Here is a 25,108-nt window from a genome sequence, read left to right as displayed (position 1 = left end):
CAACACATAACGCACGCGCGCAAAAGAACACCGAAAAAGAGCAAAATAAGAAAATTATTGGATATTTCTCATTTCTGTGAATCAATTATTATGAAAACAATTGCAAAATACATCAAATTTACGTGTTTTATTTATTACGTATTATTCCAAATGCAAATGTTGTTTGTGATGAAAATATTTTCAAAAGTGGAAAATCAACAGACAAACAAACCCATTCTCACATGACATCTCAAATGCCAGAAAACAACACTCCACCACTAAATCCAACTGCTTATTGATTAACATGCAATGTGAGGAAATGATTAAATGTTGTTCTGTTTCTGAAAAAAACTTTGCGCGACATTCTTTTCCACTGAATCAGAAAAGTTCTTCTTCGATTTGTGCAATTTTTCTCTACCTTTGCCGTTGTAGTTTATTTATCCTCAGCTGCGATAGTTTAATTTTTTTTCTTTTTTATTTTTTTAATAGCATAAGTTGCAGAAAACTAGAACCTATTTTAGCCCAGTTTACAACAATTCTGTGTTTAGCTTTTCAACAAATTGTTTTAAAAAAGCTCTGCATATAAATAATAAAAGTCAAATGGAAGAGGGAAAAAATCACGGCTCAATACTGCAAGCGCGCTTATATATTTAAAATTATACCAAATTGCAAATAAAGCCTCTTGGTCGAGAATGTTGTACTAGGAAAAAATTTGTTTGCAGTCCTTATGATAAGTTTTTCCTTTAAAAGAAAATATCTAAATCAACAACAAAATCTGCTTGGAATTTTGTTAAAAGCAAGCAGCAAGTTAAGAGTAAAAGCATTCGTTATATTATTTGCCACATCAGAAATCATGTCAATTTGTAAAAGAAAGAGAATTTCAAGAATAACATATCCCTGATTGTTCATTTATAAAGTAGATTTCTGCATTAATTTTACAACAAATGGTAATTTTGTTTCCAATTCTACAGCATCTCATAATTGGTGTCAATAATAAGTATGTAAATGAGATTGTGCTCTAAAAAGCAAAGAAAAAAAATCTCCCGTTCAGATGTAGTACAGACTATCAGATCAGATGTAGATTTCATTTTCACATGCAATGCCTTTGCATTTATTGTTGGCCCCAAAAAATTGAACCTTTCCAACGCTTTTTCATCCACTTATTTTCCTTCAATGTTAAACAATGTTGCAATGGAACTGATGTTGCCGCTTAGTCGGTTTATTGCAAATTTTGTTTTTTTGACCTGATATACATGTATATCAAATTTTTATAGCCATAATAACAGTAATAATAATAATAATAACAGAATATCTTTTCCCTTTCTTTGACTACTACATAAACCCTTTTTCTATGTTTTATGACATATTTCATCCGGAAGATATTTTCTTATAATTATGCTGTATATTATTACTGCTGCTGCTTATTAAAAACTAACAAATATTTTCAGGGCACATCAAAGCCGTTCTCGTTAGGTTCCAGTTATACTCACGATCTACCAACTATGGTCACTCCGGTTCCATTATTCACTAATTCCCCTCAGATGGATTTTGCCACTGCGGCGGCGTTTCAGTCAAGCGACGAAGGCGATGAAGAAATAGAATATGATCTGTGCTCACCTTCGCTTTCTGTTGGCCAAAATTCCAAATGTGCAGTTGGTCAGCAACGACAACAACAACAACAACAGCAGCAGCAGCAACAGCAACAACAAAAATTATGCAAAGCTGGCAAAGGTGCGGCGTCATCGCAGTTGAGTCCGCAAAATGCTGTCAAAACGACAAACTCGTCATTGTCAACGAGCACTTCAAATGTAGCTTCTGGCACAACTCCTGTGTTTTCTTTCACTGGTTAATTTAACGTTAAAGCACGCAATACAACCTGTGGTTAATTTCTTTTTCCATTTGCGTTCTAGGTTTGCTCCCTAATAACAATCTTGCAGCTGGCAGTCAACAGCAGCAGCAATCTTTTGGTTTCATTCCAAGTAATTGAACTGAGGAACAATTTCTCAATTATTTATCATTCAACATTATATGTTAATTCTTTTATTACAGCTGGAATTGCTCCAAATGGAGCCCTGATGTACCAGATTCCACCTGGACTTGTGTATGCGGCTCCAACAACCGCCATGACAACTGATATAAATGGACAAACACAGTTTATGTTCGCCGGCTTCCCGGCTAGCACATCGACTGTATCCGATTCCAGCAACGCTCAGCAGCAACAGTTCATCACCATACCAATGCCCTTCACTATCAATCCTCAGTCGGTGAGTATATTTTGTATAATAATTTATATATGTTTTTACAATTTAACAATTCACATTTAATTTCAGTTGCTCTCTGCTGGCTTCATGGCTTCATTCAGTGCAGCAAACCAGGCAACTACTGAAGATAACGACGCTGAAAAGGCATCCAAAGGGGCCGAGTGAGTGGCGCGTTTTCAAAATTACGCGCAACCTTTGCCAATTCCGATTAGGCTATATTCACTGCATTTTCCTAATTCTTATTCTTTTTTCGTCATTTTCCCCGATGCTATGCGTATTTCTTCATTTATAATAACCTCGTTACCTCTTATCATTTCTCTTGACTCATTTACAAAAATCAATTATATGCATCCTATTCCCAAAGACGTAAAACATCTTGCAGTAAATGAAATTCTCTTACATTAATGAAAAAAAACAACGTTTCACATAAATAATTGCAGATACTAACTAAAGTGATTCGGTGAAAATCTGAATTGATGAAGTTTTTGCATGTGGGAGATGTAGAACTGAATACCGTTTCTGTCTCTTGAAGAAGTTTGTATTGAAAATTATCTTTTCCTCTCAACCTCTCAGCGAGATATTCTATATTTTCTGGGACATTCGATGCATTCTAGAGCGTCACCAACTTTACATTTGATTTACATTCTATTACTGAATTTCATTCACTCTCTTACATTTTTATAAATGCACTTCCTTTAAAATAAATCTTCAAAACTCACTTACCTTTGAAATAAATATGAATTGATTAGTGGCAGTTGTGTAGTGGCTGGCGGTGGTAGTAGTGCAGCTACGAAACTTTTGTACAAAACCGATCAGCGAATCTGAACTTTGTTGAACTCGTAATACTGTAAATATATCGACAGTAGACGTACGCTCATACAATATGCATAAATATTAAAGCTGAAAATAAACGCAATAAACATAATGTATTGTCAAGTGAATAATTGAAATTTCATAATTGTAAATAAATTTCCTTTTTCTTAATAGCGGAATTCAACCTTTCTAGAAATTAATGAAAAGAACTTTACATGCATAATTATTTATTCGAAGAAAAAAACAAAATAGATCCAAAGACATAAATGCGCAACGATGTCATTATTTTACAAAAAGAGAAACAGAAAGAGGATCAACTGTTTGGCTTAACAATAATAAACAGCTCGACTAAACAACAAATATGAGCACAGTGCATCAAACAACCGGAATTACTGAAACTGAAGTGAGCTTATCACATCATCGAACAGGATGTATGTTCTGAAGGAGAAACAGGATTTATCAAATGATCTTCAACAGAGGATACATAATGTCGTCCGAGCTGAGGTCGACTGGAAAACGTTTCGCTGAAAGCTGCTTTGGATTCAATTTTGCTGAGATTTTTTATGGCCAACTCTCGTACAGATAATGTCGACGAAACAGAAATCGCAGCATTTTCCACAGATTTCATCGACGTCGCTGAATTCCCATTGCCAATATTGAAATAATCGTCTTCCAAGCGTTCGGCACACACATGTTGCAAAGCATCACGAACAGCTTTAAAAAACGGTACATAAGCAAAGCTGAAAATACAAAACAAAAAACAATTTTAACTTAAATGATCTTATTAAATCATCAAAAAGTCGAAAAAAATATATACACATACCAATCCTTCTCAGCCCACTGAATCAAATCTGTCAAACCGTTGTCCAACGCTTTCATTTCATCTGCGTTCGTGGAAGAGATGGTCATCAACAACAATGACCGAAAATTTCTCAAATCACGCAACACCAAATCAATCAACAACAACCAATCCAAACAAGCCGCTTCTATCATAATACTTTCGACAAAATGCATCGTTTTTCTCATCCGCTCGTTGCCAATTTTTCTTTTCGAATCGTCATCTGCCAACAATTCACCATCCAAAAGTTCCAGCTTTAGCGTATCAACAACAACTGAACCGTTCGACTGTCCAGCAGCAGCCGAATCAAATGGCTGTTTCCCTTTCGGTTCAACAAGACTGAGCGATTCAATCAGCGACAAATCGTCGTCACCAATATTACCGTTGCCATTGCCGTTCAACAAATTCGACGTCTCCAACAATTCTACAAAAATTCAAATTAAAAATTCTAATATTAAAATCAATTCCATTCACATCTGCTCAATTACCAGCTGAATAAGGGACATCTTGCAAAGCTGACGCTCCCAAATAGCTTATATCAAAGTTCGTATCCGGTAAAGGGTAGGCAATGCTGAAATCGGAGTGTAAACTTCGCAAAGCCGTTGGAAAATGCACAACTTTCGCTGCACGATGCCTAAACACAATCAACGAATTATATTGATAAATTTTATCAATTCTAAAAATACAATATGCCTAGATGGATGACAAAATGCTTACCGTTGTTGATTTAACCACAGAATGACGTTGAAGTTAACCTGATCTGCAAATACGATCAAATCATACAGTCGACAGCTGGCAATCAACTGCTTGGCATGGTCAGCTAAAATAATTTGCACAAATCCGTCCATAGAATTATTGTCACTTTTTCGATCCAATCCAAAATTGGACTGCTGTTGACCATGTGAAATAGACTGCTCAGCTACTGAAGGCGTTGACCAGACGGCGGAACTGTGACGACTAGCCGAATCTGTGTGACTTGTACCAGATTGATTTCGAGAACGTGATCCACCACCACCACCACCAGATGCATTGGCAAACATGAACCCATTCCAATTTTCAATAACCGTAGGAGAAAGAATAGATATTCTCGGCTGTGCAGACTGTTTCAAAAAAATCAATGGTGTTGTCGGAGGTGAATCCAAATCGGATGGATCTGAAAATCATCAAAAAAAATTAATAAAAACAAATCTTTTTTAGAAAAAAAAACGATTTATTAACCGATGGATTTCAAAAAGCGAATAATTTCATTGGCAATATTCCATCTGCGTTCGTTTAAAACGGCTTTCAAAAGTTCCGTGGCAAGCTGAAAAATATTTATTATTTAAATTTCTTCACACACAAACACATGTATTTATCGTATACCTTTTTACTGTCTGATGATGATTCCATGCTTTGTAAAATGATAAAATAGCAAGCTGCAGTTTCCAATTGTTTCTCTTTTAGACAAATCTCAAATAGAAACAAATGGTAATAGAAATTAAAATAACAACGTAAAATTAAAAGAAATGTATACTTGAAACAGCTGTTTTGGACTACCAACATACTGGAACAAATATTTCCACAGTGCCATTTCAGTTTTACGCGCGCAATAAGCAATTACTTGAAGAAATTCAGGAAATTCGCGCAAAAATTCAATAACTCTCGGCAACTGCGGATCTAAAAGAAGTACAACCAAGTAATAAAGACAAGCTTATCGTAATCTTATTACATTTATAAATAGAATCAATCATTTAGAAACGTTAATTCATAGCAATACATTTTGTAAAATGTAATTTCATCTAATACACATTTAATCATGTTGTGCTAAACAGTATAACAGTGTGACTTTTATACATGTATATATGTGTGTATTCAAACCTGGAATCGGTTCTGAGCAAGTGCCTTCCTCTTCGAGGACACTGTGCAAAAGCAACTCTAAACAGTGCTGAAAATGAGGCAAATCACGACAAGTATTCGCAATGTCCAGTGCATAGATGCCAAGATTTCGCCGAAGCAACTGTTTCAAAATGTGATGCAGAAACACCTCACGTTTATGTTCAATCCAAGAATTTGAACAATCTGTTTCACTTTCCACACCCAAGAAAAAACACTTCAACGAGCAGACCACTGAAGGGTGCAGAGATGACAACTGGAAACCAAGCATGATCCATTTAGAAATGAACGATTGATGCTTGGTGGCAAGATGCTGCTGGTCATCACGTGGCATCAATGGCATCCATATCAACATGCCCCGAGAACCAGAGTTGATCCAAATCGCTTGGCTTAAATGTGGCTTCGAAGAATCGGCACCGGCACCGCACCAAATCTGTTCCACAAACGAGGCAATCAGTAAAGGCGCTTCAAGTTGTGAAGCTTTCACGTCATCACCAACGTGACGTCGACAAGATAACGTCTGAGGCGTGAGCATGATCACACGACCGGCTACATTTAGCAGCAACGTGTCCACTGTTCCGCAAAACGTTCCTTCGCCACAGTCAAGTGTCTGTCTAGAGATTATATGCACCGATGCAACACAAAACGGATGCGGAACAAGATCCGATACTAAAATGATAGCCTTCTTCTCCACGTTGATAGTTCTCTGCTTAGCATCATCAATTATCGACATGTAGTATAAAATGCATTTCGCCTCCAAATCGAACGTCAACAACACTTCTTCACGTAACGATAACAACAACACTGGTGATTCCAAAGTCAAACGGGTGCAATAATCAGAATCCAATCGTTCTGAAGTTGGATAAAATCTCAGCTAAACAAAATAACACTAATATTAACAATAAAATAATAATAATAGAATAAATATTATTATAAACAGCTTTTTTTTCAAATGCAATCAATCATCTACTTCATCTGATTCATCTTCAAAATCGTAACAACTACATATTATATAACCATTCCAATAACGCACTGCCGAACCGACCACCAACTGACGCTCCTAAAATATAAATATATAAAAATGATAGTAATTTAAAACATCTATTTTAAATTCAAATTCTTTTTTACCTGAACCTCATTGGTGAAGAGACGCCATTTTCTGGTCGTCAACAAGTGATAAGCAAAACCACGACTGCCCACCACACAAACTACATTATTGATCGCATCAAAGTAACACGTCTAAAAAGGAAATTAAAAAAATAATAAATAAATAAATAAATAAACAAGAAGTTTCTTTTAGAAAATAATTCACATTTATAAGAGCAGTAACAAACCAAGCTGACAGTGGTCACGCGCAAACTCAATAATTGACTCACTCGAATGGGCCAACAATAATTCAAATATTCCAACGGCACTTGAATTTGATGCCAAAAAGCCAGCGGCCATTCGGCATTAGATGCGCGATTGATACCATTATCGGGACTTAGATAAATTTGATCATCACAATACAAACCAATTCTCTCTCGATCGCTCTGAAAAGATAATAATCAACGCTAAATCAACAAGGGAAATTGAAAATTAATTAATAGCTATTGTTCAGGTGAAATTAAGAAGAAGAAGAAAATAAAAGGTTCCATTTCATACTAAAACAACAGAATTGGTATCGCAGAGAGACAAAAGGCGAACTACGAAAAGCTCCACGCCGTTGGTGAACCATACATGGTGACCTTCTGGACCCCAGTCGAAGCAACGAATCGCATTTGAACTGCGATCCAACAGACAAGGCTTGAACCACAATCTTGAACCAAATACTGACCAGCAACCAATACCCATGGCACGCCAACTGACCAGCAGATAGTTACCCGGTGCTGCCCATTTCACAGACTGAACGGGGCCCAAATTGCGAGTCAATTCTGGATTGCCGATCACATTCAAATCTGTACGGTAAGTTAACACCAAGGCACCAGTTGTATCGTCGACGTGAAAAACAAGAACTGAAGAACTGAAAAATTTAAACCGAATAATAAATGGGTTTTTAATTCGCTTTCAACATTTCTTACTCTTTACATCCAATCGCCAATAAACGATATTTATGATTCGTTGAACAACAGCATGCATCATTTACATTTGGAGCCCAAATTGCTCTCAATTCCTGATTGTAAAAAAGAATTCTTTTCTTTTTTTTTTGATTCAACATATTGAACAATAAATTTTCTTATCATTACCGAAGGATGAAATCTTGGTGACAATGCTGTCAACAGGGCAGCACGACCGTCATTTAGCACTACCAAAAATCCACCAACAAAAGATGAATGACAAATGTCAACAAAGCAGACTGCTGCTGTTGGGGGAGTGGAGGGAGAAAATTCACTGCAATCCGACGCTATTCGGTTCGCATACTGAGCACGTGACTGCAACTGATCGAAGTAAAATGGCACTTTATCCACTGACCAAGCCAATTCTTCGACAATTTGACCATCCCAGAGAAAACGATGAACAAAACCATTTTTCAAACAGATCAGAAACTCTTCTTTCAAAGTAGAATAACTGTAATTAATTTCCAGATGAAGAATCTCTCATATAAAAACTAGATATAACAAAACAAACAACTGAACTTGAAATCATTCTTATCTGTTGAAGCAAGCAAAATATAATGTACGTAAGCATACAATCAACTTGCTTATCATTTTCAGCGATACAAATTGCCACGTTTCACATTTAAAAAACACTATGTGAAAAAAATATGCTACAGTGAAATGCCAAGTTCAAACAATATTATTACATATAAAATACATTAACGCCCAAATTTATATAGTCAGCTAGATATTAGACTATTGTTTCATATTTATTCACTGTCATAAATTTCAATTATTACTATTTCTGTGAATTTTACTACTTACTGTAACTACTATACAAGTTGAAAATATTTTAAAATTAAAAAATTATAAATGAAGAACAAAATCTTAAACAGATATAAAATACATTATTTCCTCTCTAAATAAAAAGTAACTTTTACTGTTTGTTTGGCAATAATGACAAAATAAAACAATGAACAAACACATCTTGTTCAACAATGAGCAGTCATCTATCCCATTGATTGCGTTACAGTTACGTCACATAATTAATGATTTAAAATTTCCTTATAAAATAATGATACTCTGTTAACAATGCAAACACTTGAAATGATTTGAAGCCACAAAATTTCCATATTAAACATTAAAAAATATACATGAAGATTTATGATAATAAAACACAGTTATTTCGGGAAAAGTAGTTAAAAAGTAAGATATATAAAAACAGTAAAAAAATTAAAAAAGTTACCAGTTAATATGAGCTGATAAGTTCACTGTTGTAGTTAAGGTGAGCTGAACGGCAGGAATCTTCCTTGTTATAAAAGGTCGATTGGAACTGCTACTATGAGACGAATTAGCAGCTTCTTGAAAAACGCGATAAGATAATTCCCAATCGATTTTCACTTTGTATAATAAAAGAAAATTCTTTGAAGTCTACAATAAGAAAAACTTTGTTAAAAAATTGAAACGATTAAAAGTAAATTAAATGTGTGATACATACTCGAACCAATAATGCAGTACTATCCGGTTTCCACATTACGCATTCATAGTCACCCATCAAATCTAATTCTTCGTCTGTGGCAAAGTGTGAAATCAGACATAGCTGTGGAAATGTAAAATACAAAGCAACAGCGTTTCGCCACAAAACTACGCATATATCTCGTTCTCGATTACAAGCTAAGTGAACAATTTGTGATTTTTCGGCATCATCATCTTCCGTATGGGTATTTAGCACAGTTGGAATGCCAATCGGATACATTTTCAGATAAATCAAAGCATCACAAGGAAAAAGAAAATTTTCTTTTATTGACAATTTCTAGATATGGCAAGGACGGCCGAACATTTATAAACCAATACATGTCTTAACTGACGTTCTTGCTATTTGAGCATGATAAAAAGTTGCCTTGACAAACTGTAAAACAAGTTCAGAGTTGCACTTTCAATGCCAAAAGCAGAGCAATAATTGCAACCAAAATTACAGTAAGAACAAAATGAAGAACTAATAACATAAGATACTTTAATTCGAATTTTTTTCAGATCACTACGCGAACATAATAAATATCAATTACTAATAGTAATTCAATCAATTTTTGTATAAATATATGTCTAATAAATTATTATCATTCAGCATTTAACAGACAAATAATTTGCCATACATAATTATTAATTACCTGTAATGAATTTTCATTTTACGAATTTTTTTAAAGTTCTCATTATTATTTTAACTGGGTTGTTTATCTGTACACCATATGCAAACATATTCCTTAGTGACGATTCATTTCTGTAATTTTTTGGTGGTGAATGACATTCTTTACTTTGTGCACTGAATAATTTTTGTACGCACGTATAGTAAGTGCAATGAATTTTTATTACGCAAAATATTATTAACAACAGGATTGTAATCGAACTGTTTATAAGTAGTTTTTTTATTTTTTTTCTTCTGATGCAAGTGAGCAAAGAATGTTTAGGGATGCATGGTGAATCTGAATTCGTGAGTGTGAAAATTAGCGAATTAAATCATTGTCATGGTGATAATAATATCTTGATTAATGAAGGACAACTGGAGAATGTTTCTTTTTGCTTCAAAGTGCCGTTGTTAAGCGGAAAATTGAAAAACAACACGAATGATCTAATTCATTGCACTAAACAAACACAACTTGTTATTAACGATTTTTTGAATATACTTAATTCAAAAGGTGAATTATTTTTCTTTATATTTCACATATTTCATTGTGTTACAAAAGTAAATAAATAGTAAATTTTAAATAAATATAACATTAAAATCGAAAAGCGGCAGTCCGTAATTAACTAAAAAGTGCTTAATAAGTTAAAGGAATATGTGTTGATTGTTTTGATATGTCAATGTCTGTTGGTTAAAACTGACTGCTGAAGTTTATCAGTTGATATATAAATGAAAAATCTAAAAATCGCTGTTGTATATTTAACGTCATTTATACAGTATTTTTACAGACATGCAAGCATTATTTTAGGATTACTGTAACAAAATATTTCGAAATTTAAATACTTTAAATTTAATAATATTTGCGTTTGAATTATTTTACATTTTTTAAACTAACTACTGATAATTGAATACGTTGCATTTTATTATTATAAACTTTTAAACTGATTACTTTTGTTGGCATTTATTTCGTTGTTTTTATCTTTTTTGTTATAAATATTAGGGTTAGAAGATGTGAAAAACCTTAATATTTGCATTCATGGATTTCCATATTCACAAATCGAATGTCAATATTCTGCAAGTCATTGGTCGGCTAGACGATGTCAACCGTATGAGGTAAATAATAATGAAATTTACCAGTCTGCGCAAGCTAAAAAAATAATTTTTTGAAATTAATTAAGATTTTAAAAAAGTTTTATGAATGGACTACTGTGGCTATTCCGAACGATGCCCTGATTCGGAAAGAATCTTTTCCTTTCGACTGTACCGACAGCCGAAGAAGCTGTGTGGAAATTTTTGAACATGTTCAAAAATCAAGTATTGCTACATTATTCTATATTCACGGCGGTTTTTGGCAGGTATAATCCATATTTCACAAATTGAATAAATGTTCATATTATTATTATTATTATCTTTTGTTTAAGGAAGGAACATCACAAATCAACGGCGAAGCGATTTGCGATTTGACAGATAAGCAAATAAGATTCGCCACGTTGGAATATAGAATGGCGCCGATGGTCACGATGCAAGAAATTGTGAATGACGTTATTCAAGGTGTATTGCTGTTGGTCGAACTGAGCAATTCAAAGTATGATTCTGCACCAATATATGTTGTCGGTCATTCGGCAGGTGCTCATTTGATTAGCACGGCTTTGTCGAAGATAAAAAATGAACAACTATCTCTCATAAGAGGAATTGTACTTCTCAGCGGTGTATACAATTTACAACCGTTGGTAAATTCTTACATTGGAAATGCTGTGCGGTAGGTACTAACGCTACGGTCCGGTGATTAAAATTTTAAAGATATCTTCCCTTTGTAGTTTGACAGAAGAAATGGCGCTTCAATATAGTCCAATATTTGAAACGCAGATTTTGCCACAAATGAACGATAACAGCATACAAAATTTGAAAGTATTGTTAATTGTTGGAGAAAACGAAAGTGAAGCATTCAAGGATCAAACCAATTCAATGTACAGTCATCTTCGTGAAGTAAGTACACACAACGGTGCAGTTATAATCAGCAAACATGTAGCACCGGCTGAAGATCACTTATCTTTGGTGCAAAGCCTGAGCAATTCTCAGAGCTGGTTACGCAAATTGTTGAAAGAATGCATGGAATCATAATTTTTGCTCATTGGATCGATTTATTTGTACAAAATGTCCATATATTTCATTCAATACTTCAGAATTTTAATAAACATTTGCCTGAAAGAATCACTTTGCGAATAAAGCCCATACTACCCGCACATCATTTTTCATCTAAAATAAAAAAAATACATATACTCTAAATATCGTGAAAAATTGAAGTTCTGTTTTCTACTGTTAGACTGTTCCATTTCTGAAATTATGAAAAGTTTTAAGCAAGCTTCAAACAAGCAAACAAACGCCTGATTTTAAATAAAAATTTATTGAAAAAATAAAAATAACCGAAACTGGTAAATTTTAAAAGCAATCAGATTCTGTGTAAATAGAAAATTCAATTAACTAGCGTAAACTGCCTCATGATCATTAGTGAATAACGAAGTAAGTACCCTGCGGTCGTTAACAGCAGAGCTGATTCGAAAAGACAACGCCGTTAGTATTATCAATCTAACATTCTTAAAATTTCCAAATCCAAGCGGAAAGTTTTTTCAAATAATTTCTTAATCATGCAAAATTGGAAAAAATCAATATTCTCACACAATGTTTAAGATAATGATTACAGAATATTTACGCAAAGATGAAGTTGAAGTGAAAAAGAAAATAGGAAAAGAAGAAGAAGAAGAAGAAAACGGATACATAACCCTTCCATTTCAACATCTGACAATTAATTCAACTGATAATGAAGCTAATTTTGCACGGCTACATATATAATGCAAACATAAAAGAAAGCATTTCTTACGAATCGCAAAAGTAAGGTAAGGAAATTATGCAAGTAATCGTTTATCAATGAACAACTTGAAAAATGAAATGATTTTCCTCTTTATTCTTTGTTGAATGTAAATTTAACTCAAATTTCAATAATATTCCGCTGATTGCTTTATGCAAATCTTGATTATGGATCGCTTACGTTAAGCAATGCAATGTTTCAATTAAAAATTAAAATAAAAAGCAAACATTCTCCTTAAAAAATTATAAAACTGTTTTATAAAAAAATTTTGAACATAAACCTCAACATGGAAAAAATCTTGCTATCTAACAAAAAGCTACCATTCCTTATAAAGCATTATTAAAAAAACGTCTAATTTATTCATTTGAAAATAAACTGCTTTTAAACCGCATAAATAATAAATATTTTTCATTCACATTATAAATTTGTTCAATTAATTGTGACGCAACGAATACTGAAATTGGAATTGATCTTTGAATAAATAAAATTCACTATAGAACGCAAAAAACCAAACAGCTAAACAGCAGCAGCAGCAAACGAATTCCGCATTTGCATTCATTTGCATGCACAACAACCTCGCAAAACCTTACTTATGCCATGGTTGAACACAAATACGGCAATTTAATTTTGCATAATTTGCACTAGTGGATGAGTTGAGCAAACAGCTTGGCAGTGTAGCTTGGATAAGCAAACAATAATGAAATAAGCAAATATCACAACAACCACGCTTGCAGAGTTGTAGAACATCTTAATTAGAAAGGCTTATCAGAAAAGATAAGCAATATTTAGAAATAAATTCATAAAATAACAAATAGAAAAAGGAGCAATCATTTCGAAATGCCTCCTACTCAAATATATTTTAATGAGAAAATGGTTAATTAAATTTCAGTTCAAAATATCGAACACATTTCAATGTCACTGCAGGATATGTTCGTGTAAATGTGAAAAATAATCTCATCAGTAATGCATCATTATTGTCAAGCAAAAAGTGATTACTTAAATTCAACAGAATGACAATGTGTGAATAACAAATTGATCAGCTTTCTTCTCTACAAAAATATCTGAAATAGGTGATAGAGAAGAAACTATCTTTCCACATGCTTCAATTGATTACCAACTAATATGAATTAATAATAAATTCAGTGATGAAGAACATTTAAATAAACATCGATTAATTAAAAGGCAAATAAATAAATAAATAAATATACTAAAATAACAAAGTATGACAAATTCAGTGTTTGACTTATAACCTTTCGATGAGCACTTTCTAAAAATCAGAAAAACCTATATGCATCAGTATTTGCGATTGCAATGCGTCACGGTATGTATGTGGAAATAATAAAAGCAATTATAAATTTTACCATCATTGATAAATATGATCGTTTAACAGTTTGAAAATAAAGTGAAAAATAATGTCACTTCAACAAATTTTTGCAACGTTGAGTTCAAAGAAAATTAATATCCATTTAAATATAATCTATAGCTATTATAAACGTTGTATAAAAAAATTCCTGACAAATGACACTTGATTCACAATGACAAGCATGTACATTAAATCATCTAAAGGCATTTAAAAAATATCTTAAACAAATAATCCAAATAATATTTAAAGAATAAACCCTCCTCCCTATGCTCTCTCTCATCCAACTTCAGGGCATTATAAACATAATTTTACATGCAAAAAAATAAAATGAAAAAACTGGATATTACGAAAATAATAATAATAATTGTAAATAAACCACAAAATCGTACTGATTGCAATTTCAGTTTGTTCAAATGTGGCAAATTTCGGCTTTCAGATCGTTCAGCTCGCCATATGCATCACCTCGGCTGCTTCATTCAAGTTGCAAAGATCGATCTTAATGCGCCTGAAGTAAATAGTCAGTCGGTTGGCCTGGGCAACCGCATGTACACAGCGTCGGCTCACTTCAATAATGGTGCGAAATAATTTTTTTCATTCCCTTCCACACAAAATTACAATCACTGCGAACTAAACCGTCCTGAAAGGTCATTGGCTCTTGATAGACATTTTACTGTAATGAAATGAAAACAAAACAGCAATGCCGAACGCCATGTTTCCTATTTCGACTAACCAGCAACCAGTATAGCCAAACAGTAAAAAGCGCCATCTAGTGAGTATCAAAGCTAAATCTTACTTTGGCGAAAAAAGCTTCCAGATCGCCGTCCAACCACCATGAATGGCAATTTGAGCAGCGAAAAACATTCCGCATCTACGTCAAACACAACCGATGGCGATCCGCCGGTTAAGTTGCCTTCGAAGCAATCGCTTCGCTTCATCAACAAGCTAACTGAAAATTTATTCATTGTCGACCAACCGACCACTGACCATCAAGCTTCAGATAAATCGGTCATGCATCTACGTCAAATAATAATCTTCCTCTGGGCTCCATCAGGTAACATATGTACATTTACATAAATGCAAACAAACAAAAACAAACAAACATACATACATACATACATACATATACATATATTATTCTTATTATTTACATTTACTTGTTGCATGTTAAGCATCATATTATATTATGTCTGCACTGTCAGCATTACATCAATAATGCAATATTAACAAACTTGACGACTACGACAATCTACGACCACTACAATCATAATTAATAATGTGTTATAAAACAAATGATTGGAATAATCTCAAAAATAATATAATATAATATAATATAATATTTATTATATGTACAAATAATTACTGAATATATTTAAACATATTAAACATTTTAATACAGTTATATTCATCAAGCTCACTTCTATTCTTATTTAACCAATTATTCATCAGTCGTTGCATGCTTGGCATGCAATGGATATATGTACAAAAAGAACTGACGATGCATATCCCTGTTTCCTTCTCTTCTTCCTTTTTATAGATAAACAAATCATTTTACACTATAATTCATTCAAATCATATGTATTGATCACCAATAAATATTGACATGGATTTCTTTTATCATAAATAAAATACAATCAAAAATGATTACGCAACAATTCACAAACTGAGCTACATCACTCATAAACTGCAAGATGAGCCATTTAAAAAAAGCTTCTCATCATCAAATGCTTAATCATAATTTTACATACAATATTTCTTTATAAATGCAAAAATTAAGTGGAGAATTATTTTTAAAACAAATATCACCATAATCATTTCACTTTCTTGAACTTCCTACTTCAATTCTCGTTGCAGAAATTGCACGACAATTCATCAGCTGATATTCTTTTGCATTCATTCATACATAATATAATAAATGCATAATTATTCTATTTAAAAGAAATTTTCAAATCATTCTTTCACACACGAAATGCAGCAAGAAATGAAAATCTTTCAATAAATCAATCTCACAAATTTTATAAATGAAATTTCTGTTTGCAAATCTGTCGATGAGAACATTACTAAAAGACAGAATAAAAACAAATTCTATACATTCATCTATACAGAAAAAGAACATTCCACAAAATTACATTTATCTGTTCATTCATTCATGGAATAATAATTATAATAATACAGGCTTATAATGGCAATCAAAAATGTCAACTGTTAATCAATAGATGAGACAGTTCTCAAGTATACCAAAATGAAGATAAAATTGGTATTTATTTATGACTGTCTCAATTTGTCAAAAACATTTTAGTAACTCGAACTAGATAGATCAATGGATGGATGGATGGATGGATGGACAGATGTATAGGAGGGAAGAAGAGGAAAGAAAGGGAAAGAGACAGGGGCGGGGGTTTAAGACGAGAGAAGAGATGGAAGCATAAATTTAATATAATCGATTTGAACAAAAACAAAATGCAAAAATTTCGTTACTAAAACAGTTGAAGAAAAAACAGTTTCCAGTAATTTGAACCCGCAGCAAAAATTGTTAAAATGCTCTTCTCGTCGATCGATTATTGTTAATTAAGCAACTGCGCTGAACAGTGGCAAGCTCGATTTGAAAATTCAACAATCAACATGATCAAAAATCATTAAAAAAGGATTTTAAAGCTACTATGTCAACATTGGAATTGGATGATTACAACTAATTCATTGCTTTAACTTTATTGGAGATTTGCGTACAATAAACATGCATTCTTAATTAAGAACAGCAACAACATTCTGTAACAAAACTGTGTAACTGTGTAAAACAATTCAAATGTAGAATCTCCCTCTCTATTTCTCGAGTTCGAATATGAATGCTAAACTTTATAATTGAAAAATAAAATGCATTAATTATGTTTCATAATCTGTTTAGAATTCAAAGATGAAAAAGAATTATTTCGACGTGAAATACTAATCGAGATGCAACAATACTGTTTATCACATGGTGCTGAAATATCATTGGTCGATCCTTTCTTTGACGATGAAACTGAACTCGTCTTCCAACCTGATTTGCTCGATTTATTGCTCGAAGAAATAGACCACTGTGGACATGCCTCTTGCGGACCTTTTTTTGTGGTAAGCTTATACACACAGCTCATATTCACATTTCATCACACTGCACAGCAATAAATAACAACCACCATTCATTTCTGAATTGATAATTTACGAATTTATTTTTCTTCTTCTTAAGCTTATGTCACTGACACGGTGGTTCAAAAAATAAATAAAACAAAGCAATTGAAATATAGATGAAATAAAAGCGCACGCACACACAGTACTACTTCTGAAAATTTTGCCGCTTTAACAACACTACATCAAGGTGCGCATGTTCATTTCAATTTATATCCATCTGGAATAGATTAATTCAATTCAGTTGATTTTTCTTCCATTACATTTCATTTCAAACAGTTCAACAAAAAACTGGAAAACCTACTTAATTCTTAATTATTAGTAATAAATCTGGACAACAGCATTAAATTTTTAAAGCTTAAGTGGAAACTTTTAAAATTAAGCTTATCAAAATTCATCCACTCTTCACTAGTCATTTGCCAACAAAAATATACAAATTATTGTTCACAGATATCATTCACCTCAGTTGGCATTCAGCAAAATTTGCATTCGTACTTATTTGCAATTTTGAAATGATGCACTGGAAAACAAACAAAAACAGTAAATATGCTTTCTGTCCTTACTGCTGTACGCTGATGTATGAAAAAAAATAGCTATTCAGAAAATTAGACATTCAATCCCACTGCTTATTCATTGTTAGCTAAAAATGATTAATAATGGAAACTCAGCTTAGCAACAAATGCAGTAGTTAAAATGAAACCGACAGAACACAGAAAATCGACTGAATGCACAATCAACAATAGAGATAAAAGTTTTCAGGTAATTTGCCAATTTTGATTACACCCCTCCTAATATACGCACTGGACTTATGATTTAAGAGATATTTAACGAAAATTTAATTCACTTTTCATCGTAATATAAGAAAATAATTTAAAAAATCACATAAAAACAATAAAAAATTATACTTAACTGCAAACTGTAGAGTATGCTTGGAGAAACATTGGGCAGCCGTGTGCTTCCAAAGGTGCTGAATGGAGATCAAGTGCAATCGTTGCAAAGTTATCTGAAAACTGAAGATCCGACAGGTCTGTGCATTTGCATTGCTTGTATTGCAATTTACTCATCAATGAATCGTTCCCATTGGATTCAGGAAGTGTCAACCTGAAATATTTGTACAGTGGAAATGAAAATGAAATGAAACTGATCGATTATAGTAGTCTGTAAGTAGAAAATTATTAAGTAAAAAAATAATGAATACTGCGACAGTGATTCTTCTTCATTTTCGACATGTTAGAAATGAAAACGCTCGGTCATCTTACTGGTCATTGTGCAAGCTGATAAGTCAAAGCAGTTCAGCTGAAATAAACACTCAACTGAAACAAGTAATTGAAAAACTGATGATTTTAAATTCAAGTAAATCAACTATTAATCTATTATTGCTTACATTTTTGAAGGTAAACTGCCAAACGTTCCCAAGTTTGCAAGAAGTGTTCCTTCGACGTGCGGCGGCTCATTGTCCACGTTCAACATCATCGCAACGCAGTTTGATAATTTGGCGAAAAGTGGCCGGTAAGAAAATTAAACAAGCAAAGAAAAGCATAATAATAATAATAATAATAATAATTCGGTGCTCATGTCCATTGCTCGCAGCTATACAACCGCAGTCGGTAAAATCAGAACTCAGCTCCGGAGAACACAGTGGCGATGTACCAACGCGTCGTTGCACAGATGCAATTTCCACGTTGATGCAACACCACGACGTGGAAATTGTACAAGCTCCATTGCCTGGCTCTAATGAACATCCACTCAAAGTCAACAGTCACGTGCAATATTTGCAAAAATTTTGCCGGCGAATTGTTGCACGTATGAAGCAAAAATTGCAATCAACTTTCGAACGCCATATAAACACCAGCAACTGTTCATATTCACCGTTCGACGATTCCCATATCCACATTCAATATGCCAGTGAACAATCCAAACAGCCACTTCTTGGTCATGAGAAGCTGATCGATCGACTTCGGGATATTTTCCAACACACTCTACAATGTAGTATCGGTTTGGCTTTGTTGCTCAAAGGTGCCCACGGTCAGGGTAAAACAAGGATCATTTGCCAATTAGCCAATCACTTGTTGAAAGAGTGGTTCGGTAATCGCTGTGAAACAATGGTACGTTTCGTCCGTCTCAGTCCCTTGTCTTGTACAGTGCACGAACTGCTGCGCAGCTGTTGCCTGGAACTATGTCGACGGTTCCATCTAGACCCAGGCCTGGATATTACTCAGACGAGCGTCGATCGTCTGTTCGATCTTTTCCGCACCCTTTGCGAGCAGGCCGCCAAACAATGTCCAGAGAGAGTGTTGGTGGTGCTGTTGGACGACGTGCATCGTTTAAAAGAAAGTTCCAGTATCTCAGATACTAGCGTGCCGTTCTGGTTACCTCCAGCATTGCCAGCTCATACTGTGTTCTTCATGACCGTCAACGACGACGCTCCACTTGAACAAGTTCCATCGTCTCGACTTGCATCGGCTGAATGTGTGCTCAAAATTCCTCCCCTAACGGTGGAAATGAACAGAAAAATCTATGAAGCATACCTTCCACCTACCAAAGAAATAACACAAGAAGAACTGATGCAATTGCCTTACATGAATCCGTTAGCGTTGCGCTTGTTTGCCGAAATCCAAGCCCAATCAGAACAGTCCATTCCAATAAATACTTTCAACAACAAGCTCACCGAGCTAATTGAAGCCAAACTCGAATTAGCTGAAAAACTGTGCGGTCCACTAGTATGCGCAACAGCACTGAGTTATATTGAATGTGCACATTTTGGTTTGACTCAGTGCGAATTGTTCGATTTGCTTTCTTGCCAGGAACGAATCATTGCTGAAACTTCCTTACAACAGCCAAATTCAACATCACACTTTCCAGTCGTTGTTTGGCTGAAACTGAAACGCTGTTTAGGTAATCCATAATCAAATAATATATACATATATATACAAATAAGTTTTTATATACAAATATTTATAAATGTCGTTTCAGGCACAATGCTTGAAGAAGTGCTTTGTGATGATAAAACTGTTTTCCGCTGGTCTCATACATGCATAATTGGTGTTGTTAGAAGACGTTACTTAAATACCATCCAACAACTCAAAGTAAAACACTGATTATTCATTAATCACATTAGTTACAATTGACAATAAAAATGTGCCTCAAAAATAATATAACAAAAGATTCATTTTAGGAATGTCATTCTGCTTTAGTAGCGTTATTTAACAACACACTACCTGCAATTATAAATATCGAAGTTGCAGCATCAAAACTTCAATGCGGTACCCTAATGCCCCGTCCACTCCAAACAGTTACACCAGACGGAATGCTAAATTTCAATCTACGCAGTATTCGTAATCTATGGTATCATCTCTTGCATACCGGTAAGAGGATAAGCACTGAACAATTAGCACACAAAGTCGAGTCTGAGTTTCCAATTTGCTACAGGAAGCGTGGACCTTTTACAAGCGCAGAGTCTGTGTAATTTTGAATATTTGTATGCAACAATCAAAGGTGCTGGAATATTTCATTTGAAAAGCATGTTCGAAAGTACAATGCTGCAACTGCTCAATCATAGCTTCCATGTACTCTATTCATCTATACTAAAACCTTCCGCTAGTATTCTATTCCAAAACGGCAATCTGTTGGCTGCCGAGGTTATACTGAATTTGCAATACTCAAGAGGTTATTCACTTAATTATACACATACAGATAGAGTATAAGCAATTGAGTTAATATTTCAGAAAACAACACCAAAGTGCTGAATTCCTTATTGGAACAGGCTATGTCATGGGTTGACAGTTCTTCAGATATACCATTGCTCGTGCCTTTATCACCTTGGGTAAAACCGAAAATATGCCCACTTGTGGTCAGCTGTCGATTTCAAGAATCAACTACACCCATAGGAAATAATCTGGTATTAGAGCCAACGTTAAATCATCAACACCTGCTGGTCACTGGAGGTCGCTTCCAAAATTCAATCTGGATGTACCATACGTCATCCCGAAAGTTGGTCCGCTCGTTCGAAGGTCATGTTAGCAACGTGATCTACTTGAAAACCATTACCGATGGACAGTTCTTTCTGAGCTGCTCAGTAGATGCTACAGTAATGCTTTGGAATTGGACACAAGTTAGTTGTCAAAAGGCGTTTAAAGCGGGCAAAGGAAAACTGACCAGTGCCTGTGCAGCAAGGACTAGATGTTATTTACTGACTGGCTTCAGCGACGGTCGTATATGCCAGCACTCAATTGGCGAAACAACAGAAAAATTACGCACATTCAATCATCACACTGCGCCAGTAACAGCGATCGCTTTAACTTCTAACGATCTATACATGCTTTCCGGTACAGAGAAAAAAATTACTTAACCTAATATTTCCACAGCTTCATATAGATTGTACTATATTACAGGCTCAGCAGATTTCACTGTGACCATTTGCTGCATGTTATCCGGAAATCCTATATCACAACTCAGTGGTCTAATGGCACCAGTGCGTACAATAGCGGTGACGAGCAACGACACTTTTGCGCTGGTTTCATGCGAAGATGAAAGCTTGAAAGTATTTTCAATATGCATGAATACGCATCTACTTGAATTGCAAGGCCACGAAGGCAAAGTGAGTCGAAATTTTTCCAAACTTTCAACAACATTATTGAAACATCTATTCATGAAAAATATCGCAACATTAAAGATATGCAGTCTGGAAATAGCCAAAGATGATTGCCGTGCATTTGCCGGAAGCAGTGATGGTAAAATCTACTGTTTCGATTTGCACACTGGCCAGCTAATGACCACACAAACTTGCCACAACTCAGCCGTCACCTGCTTGAAGGTTATTCTTTGACAAATTAACATGAAATAAAATAATTGTAAAATATATTTTCAGACATCAATAGATGGTCATTTTTTGTTTTCTGGTTCAACGGATGCATTCAACGTTTGGAGCATATACACAGATGGTGTAGATCTCTTCCAAGAACCGAATTACATCTCTGTCATGGCCATGTCCTGTGATTTCAAATACGGCGCATATGGTACGACGTTTCCTTTTCACTGTTCATTAATTTCATTTCACTTGCATTTGCACATTTTGAATTTAAAGGAAACAATTCGGGAAAAATTATCCTCTGGGATTTGGAAATGTGCAACGGAATCTGGGCAACGAATTGTAAAAATTATTCCAAAGTCACATCTTTGCAGTTCGATAACGACAGCGTCATTCTGCTCAGTGGAACCGCCGATGGTCTGATTCGCATTTTATCCATGGCTAATGGAATGACGCTGAAAACTTTCGAGGCATGTTACCCAATTTGCACCTCACAAAAAGAGGTTATAAAATAGTAAAACTCAACGTCACATATTTCAGGGTCACGCCAGTCCTGTAGTCGCTTTGCGCATTTTTTCTGATCGTTCGGTTGTACTTTCCTTGGATGCATACGGTCATGTGATTCTTTGGAGCACTGAAGATACCGAAGATTACAGCTATGAAGCGTTCTGCCTGAGCGATGTGGGCTCCATTTTAGAATTTATCGAAGACAGAGATGTGCTAGTCAGTGTGCGAGACAATGAAAAAGAGTAAATTAATCATTAATGATTTGCTATCATAATAAAAATGTTTTTCAATGTTGTCACTATTTAGGCTTAAAATATTAAATATGGTTGGAAGGGAAGAGGCATGGACTACCCGAGGCCGAATACAACATAATGACATCATCACTTGCATCAGTATTTCCGGCGATAAACAGCTAATGGTCACCGGTTCCAAAGACCAGTCTTTAAAAGTGTGGGCAATAAAGCCAGCATGTTTAACTCAGGTATAAATTGTCTTTCATTACAAAAGCTCACCAAAAACTGTTAACGCAGGTCTTGGCCGAACATCAACAACCAGTATTGTATTGTGACGTCAGTTACGACGGCGCAATTGTTGTATCTGGATCAGAAAATGAAATATTCGCTTGGGATACTTATAGTGGTCAAAGTATAAGCAAGTTCACTCAACACCAACATCCAATCACTTCATTGGCAATAACATATGATGGGAAAATATGCCTATCTAGTGATGAGACATTTTTCTTGTTGCAAAAATACAAATTAATCGCTTCATTTTAGGCGACCAAGACGGTTGGTTGTACGCTTGGCATACAGTGACAGGTGCCAACATAGCCGCATTCAATACGCACATGCCAATATTGAAATTACTCTTGACGCCAGACTGTCGGCGAATACTGTTAAAACTTCAAAACTGCCCACATGTGGCTTGTCTGTGCTTGCACAATGTGCCACCGCTTGAGGATTACATACAAGACGCCACTTCAAGAGAACCGTTCAACCTGTTGCCAACAAGTAATAGTTTTTTTTCTTCAAAATATAACACCGTTTCACTTCTGCATTCCCTTCAAGCACTAACTCAAAGAAGCGCAACCGGGCACATGCTCGACAATACAGTTAGTGCGGAAAATATGAGCCACAGATCGGAATCAAAATCTAACGCAGCCGCTGATTTTTACAACACAAAAGACAATACACTGCGAACGGCAAGATCGTCCACCGGTACTAATCAATTTCAACGATCAAGAAGCTCTTTGCGCCTTTTCGACCGCTTAAATCGCAGCCATACACAATTTATGACACTCAACTCAACACCAGCAAAATGCATCACAAGAGCAGAATCGTCCGTTCTACACATAGCCAATTCCAACCAAACGCCGCATGGTTCCAACGCATGCGAGCGCGGTTCTTTAAAACAACAAACACGTACCAGAGTTTGCGTGCTGCTGTGAGCGAACGAGAAAAAGGACATTTTTAATGAAAACTAATAAACCTCACTGCGATCACTTTAACATTCAGTACCAAGAAATTATCAAATACGCCTTATTTAAATGACAAAGAAAAGCATTCGATCACTGAACAGTTGAATTCAAATAATCTATTCAGTTTGAAAATAAGTTTTTCTCAGTTTCAACTTTTAGAGTTGGAAAAACAATTTCAAGTCAAAATGAAACAATAATCATAAATTTTGGTCAACACTTACCAAATGCTTTAACAATAAGCTTCTGTTCGTTTTAAGTAAACGTTACGGCAATTATCTGTTGAGAATTTACAATTCCCGCAGTGCTTTCAAAATGCCTACGTTAATTTACTGCTATATTACTAATAAATTAGACAACAAATGTCACAATACTTACAGTATAAAGGAAATGCACGATATTACTTTTATTTAACAAGTTTCCGAAAGCACTTTTTCATTTAAATATAAATTATTGCATAAGACAACTTTCAGCTGATTGAGAAGTTTCAGTAAATACATACAATAAATTCATACTGCTACTATAGAAGTAATTCTAATGCAATAATTTCAAATAACTAATTACTGTAAAGTTAATTTTGGCGGGAACACTCTGAAAATCGGAAGCGTAATCTGTATGAAATGTAGGACATGTTTGCTGTATAACTTTAAATTTTATAACTAAAGCGCTTTATATTTGCAAATTTTTACTAATTAAAAAAATATACAACAGATCGTATTAAGTTATATGCATATGTATATTATAAAAATAATAAGCGTAAAATTTAAAATTTTTAATTACAAAAAAAACGTACTTTCTTAAAATGACGAGATTATTTGGCATAGTGCATTTCTACGTTTTGAATGATTAACATTGACTGCTTACTGTAAAATTAGTTTGAACTTTCAAACCAAAGAATTACTTGTTATTAAATTCATA

General features: G+C 34.4%; 5 protein-coding genes across 5 annotated transcripts; 3 read left to right on the top strand and 2 right to left on the bottom strand.

Annotated features, from left to right (window-relative positions):
• Positions 1–2,022: 2,022 nt before the first annotated feature.
• Tsp_03171 (putative protein RIC1-like protein) lies at positions 2,023–9,594 on the bottom strand. The gene is made up of 21 exons (XM_003379465.1): positions 9,337–9,594; positions 9,085–9,269; positions 8,664–8,671; positions 7,989–8,338; positions 7,824–7,915; positions 7,408–7,765; positions 7,098–7,295; positions 6,892–7,002; positions 6,734–6,823; positions 5,749–6,637; positions 5,405–5,547; positions 5,254–5,340; positions 5,110–5,194; positions 4,609–5,044; positions 4,380–4,525; positions 3,871–4,315; positions 3,505–3,793; positions 2,964–3,113; positions 2,689–2,850; positions 2,352–2,453; positions 2,023–2,109 (listed from the first exon to the last, which is right to left on the bottom strand). Exons 1-21 carry the CDS (start codon positions 9,592–9,594, stop codon positions 2,023–2,025), a joined length of 4,671 nt encoding a protein of 1,556 aa, XP_003379513.1.
• Positions 9,595–10,278: 684 nt separating this feature from the next.
• Positions 10,279–12,138, top strand: Tsp_03170 (conserved hypothetical protein). The gene is made up of 5 exons (XM_003379464.1): positions 10,279–10,531; positions 11,018–11,130; positions 11,196–11,372; positions 11,439–11,776; positions 11,835–12,138. The coding sequence occupies exons 1-5, from the start codon at positions 10,279–10,281 to the stop codon at positions 12,136–12,138; spliced, it is 1,185 nt and encodes a 394-aa protein (XP_003379512.1).
• A 90-nt stretch (positions 12,139–12,228) lies between these two features.
• On the bottom strand, positions 12,229–14,453 carry Tsp_03169 (conserved domain protein). Its single transcript, XM_003379463.1, has 6 exons — positions 14,407–14,453; positions 14,134–14,150; positions 13,474–13,630; positions 12,500–12,603; positions 12,388–12,401; positions 12,229–12,273 (listed from the first exon to the last, which is right to left on the bottom strand). Exons 1-6 carry the CDS (start codon positions 14,451–14,453, stop codon positions 12,229–12,231), a joined length of 384 nt encoding a protein of 127 aa, XP_003379511.1.
• A 246-nt stretch (positions 14,454–14,699) lies between these two features.
• Tsp_03168 (hypothetical protein) lies at positions 14,700–17,402 on the top strand. Its single transcript, XM_003379462.1, has 3 exons — positions 14,700–14,820; positions 15,061–15,297; positions 17,146–17,402. The coding sequence occupies exons 1-3, from the start codon at positions 14,700–14,702 to the stop codon at positions 17,400–17,402; spliced, it is 615 nt and encodes a 204-aa protein (XP_003379510.1).
• A 925-nt stretch (positions 17,403–18,327) lies between these two features.
• Positions 18,328–24,390, top strand: Tsp_03167 (WD domain, G-beta repeat-containing domain protein). Its single transcript, XM_003379461.1, has 16 exons — positions 18,328–18,427; positions 18,797–18,911; positions 19,027–20,297; positions 20,376–20,488; positions 20,578–20,767; positions 20,832–21,068; positions 21,128–21,727; positions 21,794–21,999; positions 22,075–22,215; positions 22,270–22,417; positions 22,486–22,712; positions 22,750–22,958; positions 23,023–23,197; positions 23,247–23,361; positions 23,493–24,159; positions 24,231–24,390. The coding sequence occupies exons 1-16, from the start codon at positions 18,328–18,330 to the stop codon at positions 24,388–24,390; spliced, it is 4,674 nt and encodes a 1,557-aa protein (XP_003379509.1).
• Positions 24,391–25,108: the final 718 nt, after the last annotated feature.

Source organism: Trichinella spiralis (assembly GCF_000181795.1).
Source record: "Trichinella spiralis strain ISS 195 chromosome Unknown Scfld2, whole genome shotgun sequence".
Classification (NCBI taxonomy): Eukaryota; Metazoa; Nematoda; class Enoplea; order Trichinellida; family Trichinellidae; genus Trichinella; species Trichinella spiralis.
Note: the sequence above shows the minus strand (reverse complement) of the source record. Positions and strands in the feature narration are given on the sequence as shown.

Bases quoted from the DNA above. Each gene is read 5' to 3' on its own strand.
- Tsp_03168 (XM_003379462.1), top strand. From the start codon at position 14,700: ATGCATCACCTCGGCTGCTTCATTCAAGTTGCAAAGATCGATCTTAAT. The intron at 14,821-15,060 runs GTGCGAAATAAT...AAAAGCTTCCAG, and splicing joins GTCGGCTCACTTCAATAATG to ATCGCCGTCCAACCACCATG. The intron at 15,298-17,145 runs GTAACATATGTA...TAATCTGTTTAG, and splicing joins CTTCCTCTGGGCTCCATCAG to AATTCAAAGATGAAAAAGAA.
- Tsp_03170 (XM_003379464.1), top strand. From the start codon at position 10,279: ATGCAAGTGAGCAAAGAATGTTTAGGGATGCATGGTGAATCTGAATTC. The intron at 10,532-11,017 runs GTGAATTATTTT...TATAAATATTAG, and splicing joins GAATATACTTAATTCAAAAG to GGTTAGAAGATGTGAAAAAC. The intron at 11,131-11,195 runs GTAAATAATAAT...AAATTAATTAAG, and splicing joins GACGATGTCAACCGTATGAG to ATTTTAAAAAAGTTTTATGA.
- Tsp_03167 (XM_003379461.1), top strand. From the start codon at position 18,328: ATGCTTGGAGAAACATTGGGCAGCCGTGTGCTTCCAAAGGTGCTGAAT. The intron at 20,489-20,577 runs GTAAAACACTGA...GATTCATTTTAG, and splicing joins ATACCATCCAACAACTCAAA to GAATGTCATTCTGCTTTAGT. The intron at 21,069-21,127 runs GTTATTCACTTA...TTAATATTTCAG, and splicing joins GAATTTGCAATACTCAAGAG to AAAACAACACCAAAGTGCTG.
- Tsp_03169 (XM_003379463.1), bottom strand. From the start codon at position 14,453: ATGCCTTTAGATGATTTAATGTACATGCTTGTCATTGTGAATCAAGT. The intron at 12,604-13,473 runs GTAAGGTTTTGC...TAAGAATGTTAG, and splicing joins TGTGTTCAACCATGGCATAA to ATTGATAATACTAACGGCGT.
- Tsp_03171 (XM_003379465.1), bottom strand. From the start codon at position 9,594: ATGTATCCGATTGGCATTCCAACTGTGCTAAATACCCATACGGAAGAT. The intron at 2,454-2,688 runs GTTAGTATCTGC...CAGTGAATATAG, and splicing joins ATTTTCACCGAATCACTTTA to CCTAATCGGAATTGGCAAAG. The intron at 2,110-2,351 runs GTTTGCTGCACT...CATTTATATCAG, and splicing joins TTATCTTCAGTAGTTGCCTG to TTGTCATGGCGGTTGTTGGA.